At 44.6% G+C, this 13,444-nt stretch overlaps 1 protein-coding gene across 3 annotated transcripts in view; it reads left to right on the forward strand.

Moving 5' to 3' along the window:
- The window catches only part of RALGAPA2 (Ral GTPase activating protein catalytic subunit alpha 2), a 281,669-nt gene that overhangs the window by 79,793 nt on the left and 188,432 nt on the right, over nt 1-13,444 (forward strand). For all 3 annotated transcript variants that reach the window (XM_059898891.1, XM_059898892.1, XM_059898893.1), the window contains exons 11-14: nt 730-897; nt 1,895-2,032; nt 5,763-5,911; nt 10,091-10,202. In XM_059898891.1, coding sequence (XP_059754874.1) covers nt 730-897; nt 1,895-2,032; nt 5,763-5,911; nt 10,091-10,202 — 567 coding nt within the window. The remainder of the gene's footprint in view (nt 1-729; nt 898-1,894; nt 2,033-5,762; nt 5,912-10,090; nt 10,203-13,444) is intronic.

Here is a 13,444-nt window from a genome sequence, read left to right on the forward strand (position 1 = left end):
AGTTGTCTACGTTTGGATTCTGATCACCTTAAACAAAAATTCTGTGTGCAGATGTGTAAGGGGATTCTTTAATGTTAAAAAGTTCACATAAGTATGCATAATGCTACAACTGGCCAGTTGGACAACTGACTCTCAAGAAAGGAAGGGAGGGAAGGAAGGAGGAAAGAAAGAAGGAAGGGAAAGGAAGAAAGAGAAAGGAAAGGAAAGGAAAGGAAAAGGCAAAAAAGACAAAAGAAAGAAAACAAAAGCCCTGGGTGGTAACATTTGCCAACTTCTGTGTTGTCACTACTCCCACTATGGCCAATTCAAGTTACCAACACAGCATCACTGAATGTGAACTTGGGAAGAGACGTGACAACTGGCTGTACTATGATCTCTACCATCTCATCATCTATTTCTCATTTGTTGGGAAAAGTTCTCAGTTGTACAGTTATTATTGTTCATACAGCCAATTAATATATCTCTATAGGTATGCATTTTGGTTATTTTGTGGAAAAAAAATTGCATTTTGTTTTCTGGCCCAGTTACACAATTGGCCCAATTGAAGCAACTGCCGTAAACACAATTGTCTTTTTTCCTCAGGTAAGTTTGGTGTGCACAGAAACATGTGGCCCTGTGTAGTCTGTGTTTCAAAGGAAAGTCTGAGATTGGTGATGGGCGTTGCAAATGTCTGTTGGGCTCTTTGGTGACCTGAGCTTGTGTTAAAGGGAGTTTCTCTTATCATTTTAGGCATTTTTGCTGCCTTCCTGTGACATAGCTGTAACCAGAAAAGTAGTTCAAGTATACAGAAAGTGGATCCTCCAGGACAAACCTGTGTTCATGGAGGAACCAGACATAAAAGAAGTTGCCCAAGAAGAAGCTGAAAAATCAGGATTTTCAGAGACTGATAACAAGCAGGTAATATTTTATCACTTATTGTTTGAGTTGGGAGCATCTATATTAAAATATAAAGCAAAGTATTCTGCTCAGTCAAGGGTCGCAGTCAGGCCACCTCTTTGTTGTCAGCTCTGATGCTCTCGGGTTGCTGAGTTCCATGAGCGCCTGCCTCAGGGGGTCTGCTTCTGTTCGCTGTTCAAGGTCCTCTGCCACATCCTAAGCTCAGGCTTGGCCACGTGTGCGTGGCAGCTTCTTTATTCACTACTGCATGAGAGTCTTTGAATAAGCCAGTATACTTTGCACATCTCTGATGAGACTAAAAATGTCACTGCCATATCATTGATATGCTTAAATAAGTAATATTCACTTAACTAAATTTAGAATGTTTTGGCAGACTTTCCTTGTACAGTGGCCATACCAGCAACAGTCCAATGTGACACACAATATTAATCTCCACTGCGAGCCTCGCTTCAGGGCTGGTGCTGTTCTCAGAGAGGGGTGCTATCAGGATGGACCTTTCATTCCATGTTAGATAAAGCCACAGGTTGTGAGTGGGCCTCTACTTGATGCGCAAAAAAAACTTAGGTCGTATTTATATTTCTGGCATGCTATTTTGACATCTAGTCTGAGAATTATTTCTAAAAGTGGGTGTTTGTCATGGCAATTAACACCAAACATTAAAAAATACTTGTAACCAAAGGTATATCGCTTTTAAATATCTATATTAATTCCTTAATTTGATTTTTCAATATTGGTGAAGTCATCTTAATAACTAGTCATGAGGTCAAAACAAATCAACAGTCATGTTCACTGGGCCATTGGACAAACGTTATCTATTTCTTCAGCACATACTAAGTGCTAAGCACCATTTTAGGTGATGGAGGTAGAATGGTGAACACAACAGAAAAGAGACTTGCCTTCTGGAACCTGTAATCTCATGAATTCTGGTGAGCGTAAGGAACTAAATATACAACATGTGCTTCTCCCCACTCTGCTGACTGATTGTTATTTTCTAAAGACCTCATCTGAAAGTTCTGGTCACAAGCGATCTTCCAGTTGGGGACGAACTTATTCCTTCACGAGTGCTGTGAGCAGAGGGTGTGTGACCGAAGAGGAGAATAAGAACGTGAAGGCTGGGGCCCAGGCTATGCTGCAGGTATGCGCCGGCCACAGATGGGAAGGCTCCCGGATGGAGTCAGCTTGAACATTTTGTTTATTGGGGGTAACATCGTATAAAGTATGGTGATGTTTTTAGCCATCCATCAGTAAACAGCCCTTAAATTCTCATGCTAAATTTTCTTTCTGCTTCCCCACCTTCAATTTATAAAGATTTTTTTTTTTTTTTTTAGTCAGAGAAGACATCTGAACTGGTTGCAGTTTTTTGAGAGGGATTGTTATACAGTGAATATGTGACTGAGATTTCAACCTTAAAAGTATCTTCTTTTTATTTATTTATTTATTTTTTAAACATCTTTATTGGAGTATAATTACTTTACAATGGTGTGTTAGTTTCTGCTTTATAACAAAGTGAATCAGCTATACATATACATATATCCCCATATCTCCTCTGTCTTGCGTCTTCCTCCCACCCTCCCTAGCCCACCCCTCTAGGTGGTCACAAAGCACCCAGCTGATCTCCCTGTGCTATGCGGCTGCTTCCCACTAGCTATCTGTTTTACATTTGGTAGTGTATATATGTCCATGCCACTCTCTCACTTTGTCCCAGCTTACCCTTCCCACTCCCCGTGTCCTCAAGTCCATTCTCTACGTCTGTATCTTTATTCCTGTCCTGCCCCTAGGTTCTTCAGAACCATTTTTTTTTTTCGGATTCCATATATATGTGTTAGCATATGATATTTGTTTTTCTCTTTCTGACTGACTTCACTCTGTATGACAGACTCTAGGTCCATCCACCTCACTACAAATAACTCAATTTCTTTTCTTTTTATGGCTGAGTAATATTCCACTTTATATATGTGCCACATTCTGAACACATATGGGTAGTGAGTTACCTGGATTCTAATTTGTAAGACAAACTTGGTGATTATATAATCTTACAAGTAATATTCCTCTTAAAAATTGCCTGTGTTTATGAAGAATGATGATTAATGCAGTAATTTTTAGATATTTATCTGAATGAATATATGAACTAGAACCAATACCATTTGGGAACATTGGAAAGAGCAGCTTTGGCTTATCACTCAGTCTCCCCAGATCTCAGGATTTTATCTCAAAAATGAAGATTGGGAGATTACCTCTTGGGTTGCACCCAGTTTGAAGGTTGTTAGAAGTATACGTGAAAACACAGGGTCCCTCTCTTTCCCCTGATCCCTGGCACTCCACCCTCCTCCCCATATCCATATCCACGTTCATCTGTGTCCAGTTAGGCTTCCCACACAGAGGCTGGGCGTAGGGTCTGGGGCAGGAAGGCATGGTACCCAGTTTTCAGTGATGCCGTGTTTCTGTCATCTGTCTCTTGAGAGGATTCCTTATCATGGGATCCTTTTTGTTTTCAAGTTAATTGGCAGTTTAATATACTGTAATTAATTAATTTTCTCATTTTTCATTAAAAATCAGCAAATAATTTGAAAATCAGCAAATAATTTTAGCTTAAAAAAAATCAAGATGATTTTACTTGAATAGCTTCAGAGAACTTTGGCGCAGCTCCTAAACGTCACCTGTGCGCCCACCAGAGCAATGGTTGCAGGAGTCCCCGCCCCACCCCCTCCCCGCAGAGCATCCCGTAGTCAGCCAGTGGGGGTTGCAGGTGCCTGTTATTTCCCTGAGTTCAGGTGAGTTATTTATTCTCTAGAAGGAGAACTTACATCCCCTTGGCTGAGCCAGGAAAGAGAATTTCTACTTGATTATAGCTCTACAGTTTTAAAAAATATTTAGTTTGGATTTAGATAGCTGTTTTTGTTCTCATTTTATCGAGGACCTTGGTCCTTGATTTGGTTAATGAGGAAAATGTGGCCAAGTGGAGGTTTGATAAGATAGTACTGTTTTATAGTTGCTTCTGACAAGTATAATTTGGACATATTCATTTTGTTGATTTATTTTTATCCTAACTGATACTAACATGGTAATAAATAGTCATGAAGTCAACATTTTTGATGTTGTTTTGAAAGTAAAATGAAAGAAATATAATATATGAAGGCTCCTCACTTTTACTTTGGAGTATGCAAAGGTTTAAAATTAAATCAAGGAGCCAAGTACATTGAATTAAAAAGGATCTGTATTGTAGTACATCATCTATGGCATACTTCTTTAAAAGACGTAGTCACTAAAGCTATAGTTCGCTAGTCAAAAGGTTCTTTATTTTCATTTTTCTTACTCGAAGCTTAGTAAGTCTTCACAAGTGCTGTTATCATCTGTTATCAACTATTATAGTGCTGCTTTTGTGATTCTTCCTAGAAAATTGGGACACGATACGTTTTTAATCTTGCATAAAATGATCTCAGAGGCTGTCAACATTTTAGTTCGCCCACTTGACTTTTGAGTGTGCTCATTTCAGTTCCTCTGGTCAGTTTGTGCATCTGTTTTGAGATGCTGTGTTAATGGATTTCGTCCACAAGTGAGCCAGCTCTGTTTGTTCCCAGATCATTGGTGTCTGTGCTGTTGAATGGAGAGGAGAACTAAGAGGGACTGTAGTAGGTCTAGAAGGTGGAGAAGCTCCATCCTTGTCACCTGGTTGACAGCTCAGAATGTCCTGACTCTCTGTAAATGATGACACGTTGTTATGCTGAAGCAGTGCCCCCGGGCAGTAACTCCCTACAGGGTAGCCTGGATCCGTGCTCCTCACAATTCTCTATCGATGGTACAGGACAGGGGACTTGTATCCTAAAGGCTGAGTGTAGAGCAGTTGGCGTACTTGCTAAATTTTGTTCAAAATCTCAGTTTTTATCCTAAGAATTTCCTTAGGTTTTGTATTCTGCTGCATATTGTATTTCTCATATTGAAAGCCCATGCTGCTGGAAGGTGTGCAGTGTTGACCACGCGCCTTTGCCTCTTTGCTGGCTGCCATTTGGGTGGTACTGGCTGCCTCCTGTCAGCAAGGCCTTCATGTCAGCGAAGCTGGGGACTCAACAAGAGCCAGGTCGTTCTTTCCAGCCGCTGTTTGCCCCAGGGCCCCTACCCTCTCTGCCGGCCCCTCAAGGTTCCTCACCCACAGGCAATGATCCTGTCTTATCTTTTTTTTTTTTTTTTTAATCACAATACTTTTTATAACAGTTCTTTATTTTTATTTATTTATTTTTTTTTTTAAACGTGATGATCCATTTATTTATTTATTTATTTATTTATTTATTTATTTATGGCTGTGTTGGGTCTTCGTTTCTGTGCGAGGGCTTTCTCTAGTTATGGCAAGCGGGGGCCACTCTTCATCACTGTGCGCGGGCCTCTCACCATCGCGGCCTCTCTTGCTGCGGAGCACAAGCTCCAGACGCGCAGGCTCAGCAATTGTGGCTCACGGGCCTAGTTGCTCCGTGGCATGTGGGATCTTCCCAGACCAGGGCTCGAACCTGTGTCCCCTGCATTGGCAGGCAGACTCCCAACCACTGCGCCACCAGGGAAGCCCTGTCTTATCTTTTTAAAAAAATTTTTGAAGGGGTGTCAAAAAGAAATCTTCAGAAGCCTTTCTGATTCATAAATTTCTAAATCTGCAATATTAATATGTAATGGCAATTATTTTTCTAGAAAAGGTCTTTCAAGGATCCGTACTTAAGTAATTCTAAGGGATGAACTAGAATAAATTTGAGTATGTGTTGGTACCACTTGTCTTATTGAAATAGCTCAAAGGTGAAATTAATATCATTCCCTTTAAACAAAATTTGTTCAGGTTTATCTGTTTAATTATATTTTCTCATGTAAAATTTGTTGGTTCTCAGGTATTTTTGACAAACGCTGCAAATGTCTTTTTGCTGGAACCGTGTGTGGAAGTTCCCATGCTCTTGAAGGAGCAAGTTGATGCGTGTAAAGCTGTTCTGATTATTTTTAGGCGCATGATAATGGAGCTTACAATGAATAAAAAGACATGGTGAGTATATTTTCAATTAATTAACATTGTAAAACAGATGTTTCTGTTTTCAACGTAATAATTAAAATACTAAAGCCTCCGTTTATTAAATAGCTTTACAAAGTGAACGATGAGATGATAATCAGTCTTTTGTAACAGAATTATGAAGGTAAGTATCCAGTACTTTGATAGTTCATTTATTTTCATTATTGGTTTTTAAAAAAGTTCTCAAATTAAGAGTAAGTAGTCATATTACTTAATAGTAGATTTTTCCACTTTAAACTGTCATCAAACAGTTTGTGGAAAAGCAGTAACTGACGTTTTATAATATCCTTCTTCATAATCCCAGGAGGGTTGGTTAATTGCTCCAGAATACTTTTAACTGATTTGATGGTTTTAAACTTGAGGTTTTAAATTCATTTTAGAAAAACAATTATTTTAAGTGATAAATTGTCAGAGTGCAGTGAAAAATATAGTGGCATCATTAAAATACACTTATGTGAAGTGTTTTCCTCCTGGTCGTTCATTTTTGTTTGGTGTCTTTGTGTTTATAATGTCCCAGAGGTAAGCAGTGCATTAGAGTTTCCCGTGATGAGTGTCTACACATCCCTCCAGCTCCTAATAAGGTTTGGGGGGTGGGGGGCAGCCTCTCCCTTCTGCTTCTCCAGTCCGGTCCTTGCAGGTTCCTCCCACCCAGGCAGCACCCTCCCTACCTGCCTGGCAGTGGTCAGCACCCTCCTACCCAGGCTGGTGGCACCTGCCCCCCGGAAATGCTCGGGGTCCCCGTTCCCAGACCTGTGCTCTGGAGGCTGGAGCCGGCGCTCAGGGAGCCGTGGGGGTGAGGTGGGACTGAGCCGGCGGGGCCTCCAGGGCCTTGCGTCCAGCCCTTTTCTTTCTCAGATGAGGGGGCGTGGGCCCAGAGGAAGCCGGCGGGCAGAAGGTTCACAAATACAGGAACCACAGATGTCAAAATGATCATTTGAAGCTGTACCTTCTGGTGTCATCTTTCCCAGACTTTTAAACTTAGCACTGTTTTCCGAGAAGCTGTTGCTAAAACATCACAGGGATGAACAAGGCAATTTAAACAAAGTTAAAAGCTATGTCAGTAATGTTGAAAGAAATGAGAAATGCTGGAAGCTTTCAACTGAAATATCTGCTCCTCATACCAGTTGTATCAAGTGTTTTTGATGCTTTTTTTTTTCCTTTGAAAACTCTATGAATTCTGTATACCAGTGTATCAGTAATATTTTGATATTTTTGATAATCTTTTTTGGGGTGAAAATTCTAGGAAATAAAATTAAACAATGCTTCTCTGTTTCTTTAATAATTCAGAGATTTCCAGGTAAAACTATAAAAAATCAAAATATAGGAATAGATGAAAATACTCACCAAAAAAAAAAAAAAAAAGTCAGTAGAGCATAGACCATGGATGTGATCTATTTCCCTAGCAGATTTTCCTGTGTGTTGAAGTACCAGACGATCAGTGAATTCCCTCCCTCCCTCCCTTCTTTCATCTGGTAAATAACTAGGGAGCTTCTACTGTGAGGATAGAGGGTGAACTAGACAGACAGGGTCCCTGCCCTCCCGAGGCGTCTGTCCTCATAGGCCTGAGAGACGTGATGAACACAGAAGCGGAGTCAGGTGGGGTTCAGCACTAAGAACCGTGGAGCTGGTTGTGGGGGGTGCAGTGTGGAGGGTGGGAAGGCCTCTCTGAGCGGAGCCCGGAGGGAAGAGCATCCCCGTGAGGAGGAACTGCAGGTCACAAGCTGGTGGGTTCCGGGCAGGACGAGACGGCGGCCAGTGCAGAGGGGGGGACCCCAGGCCAGGGGGCATAGGGCCCTGCGGGCTGCAGGAAGGTCCCCGCTATACCTCTGCTTGTGTGCGAGAGTGTGACACGACCCGATTGATTTACGTTTCCAAAAGATCTCTGGCTGCCGCGTGGAGAGAGACAGTGCCTGGAGTGCAGACTCTGTGGCGGTGGATGACGGTGGCCGAGACCAGGCTGTAGCCCAGCAGGTGCCGAGTAGTGGCCCCCAAAGAGGGGATAGCCGGTGTTAGTGAGTAGGTGTGCAAGGAGATGGGGGCAAAGTAGAGAACAAAGAGGCGGCAAGAGCCCCTCCTCCGCCACTCGGGCAGCACACGTGGGCTGTCCTGGGCTCGCTCTTCAGGCAGGTCCCCTTTGAGAGCAGTGACCAGAGTTAATGTTTCACAAAATACAAAGGAACAAGTGGAGGTCAGAACTGTTAGCAAAGATTTTTCCAAACTGGAGGTAGTTTTCCACCCCCATTCTCTTCCAGAAGACTCCGTGTGGGAATGTTGTGGTTCCCAAGCTTTCTTAGGTTCAGAAGTTAAGTCTGCCCTGTGTCTGTGTCGGTCTTTGCCTCCGTCAGGTCTGCATTTTTGATAACAGTTCCCGTGACTGAGGTTTTATTTGAAAGTTACTACGTTTCTTGTTCTCATGTTCGCACGATGGGTGTGGAAGGGGCTGTTTTTCCTTGTCTTGAGCATCACACAAGGTGCGCAGCAGAGGCGACCCTGGGTGCAGCCCTCCCCTCCCCCTGTGACAGGGCCCGGGGGACGCTGGCCGGGGTGAGCACAGGCTGTTCCAGCCCTGGGCCATTTCTGCCCTCATCCTCCTCAAAGTCGCTGGCTGCTCCAGGCCTGCATGCCCCGATCCTCTGGCCACACAGCTCTAGTCCTGAGCCTGCAGGGTCCGTGGGCAGGGGGCCGGGCGGGCAGGCAGAGCAGAGCACAGTGGGAACGGGCACCCACAGAAACCGGGACGGAAGTCAGACGGGGTCAGCCACGAGGAGGGCAGGAGACCCTGGAGAAGTTTAATGAGATCCAGCATCGTGTTAAGAGAAAACATTGTTCTCAGAAATGTGAGAAAAGTATAAAGGAACCATGACTTGAAATCTCATTATCCGACCTGGACCAGATTACTTTGTCCACTTCTTGGTTTTATCACTGAAGAGCCAGGCCGAGGAGAAAGTTACAGAGATGAACGAACGGTTTGTGCTCAAGACCTCGAAGAAGTAGTTAAAGGGACCGGGGTGATTTCCCTCCATTAACAGAAGATAATGTGTTCTCTGTTTCCATGGCATCTGGGGGAAGATATGAAGAATGTAACTCAACTGTGAGAGAGAAGAATGCCCTTTGGCTGTGCTAGAGAACTTACCATCATCATCACAATTAGCGGTGCTATTTTGTGTCTCTAGTGTTTTATACTCTTTAAAGACTTTTAACATAAAATGCCGTCTCCGGGACTTCCCTCGTGGCGCAGTGGTTAAGAATCTGCCTGCCAATGCAGGGGACATGGGTTCGAGCCCTGGTCCGGGAAGATCCCACATGCCACGGAGCAATTAAGCCCGTGTGCCACAACTACTGAGCCCACGTGCCACAGCTACTGAAGCCCGTGCGCCTAGACCCGTGCTCTGCAACAAGAGAAGCCACCGCAATGAGAAGCCTGCACACCGCAACGAAGAGTAGCCCCCGCTAGTCGCAACTAGAGAAAGCCTGCGTGCAATAACGAAGACCCAACACAGCCAAAAAAAAAAAAGAAACACGGTCCGAGGAGTGCTGTGATGGAGACGTTGTGACCGCGGTTCCGAGGGGTGCCCTGTTTGCAGAGTCGGGATCTTCCAGGCACAAAGCTCCGTGCCCTAAGCGTCCAGTTGTGACCTTTCCCAGCCCTCCTACCTATGGGAGTACTGTGGATCACGGCCACCCGCCACTGCTGACGGCAGACCTCCCCAGGACGAGGACCAGAAAGTCCATGTTGTTTACTGTCACACAGAGAGATAGGGAGGCCGCTCAGTTTAAGTAAAATAATGGATGTGAAAGTTTGAGAGTGCTGCGTAAGTTCAGTAGGCACAAGCTCTCCCTGCGTGCCGTAGGTGCTGGCACAGGTGGAGAAAACGCGTCGCCTCCATTTTTACAAGGGGGGGGTCAAGCTGGGGTGAAACCTGGGTTGTCCTGTCTACTGATGTGGGCACAGGAAGCATATTTTTAGAACTGTGGTAACATAAGCTAGCTTATTTTGATAAGTATGGTATTCATTATGTAATGGGCATTCAGATACTTCTGAATGATATGTGATTATCAATTTTGCTGAATCCTTAAGAGAATTTCTTGTACCTATAAATGTAAGTGCTTTGGAGATGTGATTAATAATATGAGCTTTTATTTTGGGTGGCCCAGGGAACAGATGTTGCAAATACTACTCAGGATAACAGAAGCTGTCATGCAGAAGCCAAAGGATAAACAAATAAAGGACCTGTTTGCCCAGAGCTTGGCAGGGTTACTGTTTAGGGTAAGTCTTTTTTATTAAAACACTGCAAATGCAAGAAATGAATTGGATTTTACAGCAAATTAGTTTTAATCACTGAGAATTTCAAGAGTAAAGTTAGACTAACTTTAAATTTCTAGAAATTTAATTAGAAAATTTCCTTCTTAGCTTTGTCTTGAAGGCCGTAATCTTGTCTTTACAATTAGTGCTGGTCTTCTTTTAGGCCTTCCCACCTTTCTGCCATCTACCTCCTCTTTTGATTTGCTTAAGGTTGCTGGAAATTAGGAAGATGACAAGAGCTGATGCCCTTGGTGTCGGGCCAGGTAGATTTGAAGAGGTGAAGGATGGACAGAGCATGGGAATAGGAATAGGATGGGAGAGGTTCGGACTAGAGGTAAACGTGTGAGGGCCGTTGATGTGCTGAGCGATTGTGTTTAAAGCCACAGGGCTGGGTGGGATCACCTGGGGAGGGAGAGTGTATCAGAGAGAAGAGGGCCATCTGCCGACGGTAGAGGAGAGGGCCAGCCAGAGATGCTGAGGAATGGTGGCCAGTGAGCTGGGAGGGTAACTAGGGGCGCATGTGCCCTGGATGCCCTGAGAGCAGTCTTGAGTCAGAGGAGACGGCCAGTCGACCGTTGGCTTTGCCAAGATGTTGGTGGCTTAGAATGTTCTAGGGGAATGAGGCCCACCTGGAGTGCATGGAGGAGAAAGTGAGAGCTGGGCAGTGGAGGTCCCAGCTAGAGTCATGGCTTTGCCGAGGGAATGGTGTGGAAGGGAGGGGGGAGGAAGGGGTGAGCTGGAGCCAGCGGGCGTGTGGGGAGCAGGGTTTCAGGAAGGTGGCGGTAAAGTATGCTCGCTCACCAGTGGGGATGATCCAGGGAGGGAGAGTAGCATCGTCTGGGGCAGAGAGAACCTCGGAGGTGAAGTCCTGGACCAGGTGAGGAGCCGGGTTGGCCTCCAGTGGGAGCGGAGAGCCAAGGAGATGGCTGCGGTTCCTGCATCTCATGGCGAGAAGGGTCCAGCGCAGGAGTCTCTGACGTCACCCTGAGGGGCAGAGAGGAGAAGGCAGGTGATGAACTGACGGCCTGGAAAGAAGTTGAAAGGGTCCTGAGGGCGGCAGCCTGTTGCAGCATTGCTCTTTTCTGGAATCACTAGTATTTATGGAATGCATAGTAGTTATGAAATATTTCTGAAAGAGAACAGTGTGAAAGGACTCTGGAAGAATGTGACGTTCTATCCAATAAAGGCCGTGGTCCAGTGGATGGGCCTGACTTTGAGTAATCCAGCAGGAGAACGAGGGTGGACCATGAGCTGGGAGTGACACTGCAGGGAGAGCGGTGGCTGCCCTCCTCAGGGACTGGAAGGTGGCTTTGGAGGTTATGTGTTAAGAGCATATCCAGAATACAGGTAGGATCTGTAGGTGAAAGTGGCAAAAAAGAGAAATTAGTACTCTAAGTAAAGCCAAATATTCCCTTTGTAACACAAGAGAACCCAGCTGTTCATATTAATTTTGAACAGTTTACTATGACTGAACTTGACCTGATGAGAAACGTATGAAAGGCTGCAGAAGTAATTGGCATGAACTCAGTTAACTCCTCATGGTATAATCACCTTTAGTCTGATTACCTTGCCTTCACTGGATGGGTGAAGTGGTCTGCACACCCTTCTGTGTGTCCAGCTTTGCTGTGCTCTTGCCTGTAGGGTGGCACTGACCACCTGCCCTGCGGTCCACCTGGACAGACAGGCCCTCCGCTCACCTTGCTCTGACTCTGGAGCATCTCACTGTTCGACCTTCCTGACCTCCCCTTCTTGATGGGACTGGAGCTGCCATGTGACATGGACGGGGGCCGGGCTTAGGCCGGCGGGTGCCTGGGCCCGGCTCCTCACCAGTTGTCTAATCCCACATCTATCGTGGGTCTTGGAATTAGAGTGAGAACTTGTCACTAAACTAAGCAAGAGTGTATCGTGGAGTTGTGGGTTTTGTTTGGTTTTGGTTTGGGGAGGGGGGCAGAATCCTCCTCATTAATGGAGAAGTCTTGTCAGATCTTACTCGAAGATTAGTTTTGAGTCCATGATTAATGATTTTGATGTCGTTGTTGTTATTATTTTGGCAGTTGTTCAGTGCATCCAGAGGAATGCTTACATTAATTAAGAGCTAACCATAAAGTAACAGAGAGAAGATGTGCTTTTTAGACTTAGACAGATTCTGGGTTCTGACCCCAGCTCTGGTACTTCCTGGCTTGTGTGGCCTTGAGCAAATCACTTCATCTTTCTGAGTCTTGTCCCTAATCTGCCACAATCAGGAAAGGGGTCCTTCCTACCTTCCAGGGTTGTTGGAAGAATCAGAGAGGATGCACCTGGGATTTATGATCATCTGTTGACCTCCCAAGTCCTTTTGTGAGACCCCAGGAGGAGGGAAATGTGAAAGGTCAGGGCAGATCTGCCAGACAGTCAAGCGGCCCCATCTCAGTCCCATCCTACAATTAAAATGTGCTGTCTGATCATTATTTGTGTGGTCATGCAGCCTGTCTACAATTGCCAGATACTTGATTTTTAAAATTTTGAATAAGGAGACTATTAAAGGGGACGGGAATTTTAAGTTGCCATTATCCTTTTATCTTTTTCTCATTTTTCCTTTAGCGTTTAGTTTTTTCTCTGTCAGTAGGTAAGTTGGGTTGGCAAATTTTCTTGAAATGATAGTTGAGTTTTACTTAGTTTTAAATACTTACCAAGTAATGCTGATTGCCATAAATGATGCTTTACATACTTCCATCAGTGCTAACTGTGCCTCCTGCTTGAAGCTCGGGAGTGTACCAGGAAACTTGGACTTCAGTCCTTCTGTTTATAGCCTGAGCCAATACCTTAGAATTATGTCATCCCCTAAGTGAGGTGGGTAGAGAGACATAGAAAGTGGTTGGTTAGGAAACTTTGAAAGAAAAGGAGCGATTTACCAGTGAAGGTGTCTTTTATACGTCTTGTGTTCCAAGACATACTTGATAAAACATGACTTTCAGTGCCGAAGGATGAAGTTAGGGATGCTCTTATTCAGCTTTTTATCTTTAGAGAGAAATAGGACTCCAGAAAAGCCACATAAATTGTCCAGGTCACAAACCAGGTTAGTGACAACCGAGTCTGAGGCCCTCTCTTTCCCTCTTCCTGTTAGAAAAGGGAAACCTGTGAAGAGGGGGCCCTGGGCTTACGTCTGCTGACTGTCCTTAGCTGTGAACAAGAATGAGGTGTGATGTGTGATGATGCACATGTTTGTG

Source organism: Balaenoptera ricei, chromosome 15 (assembly GCF_028023285.1).
Source record: "Balaenoptera ricei isolate mBalRic1 chromosome 15, mBalRic1.hap2, whole genome shotgun sequence".
NCBI lineage: Eukaryota > Metazoa > Chordata > Mammalia > Artiodactyla > Balaenopteridae > Balaenoptera > Balaenoptera ricei.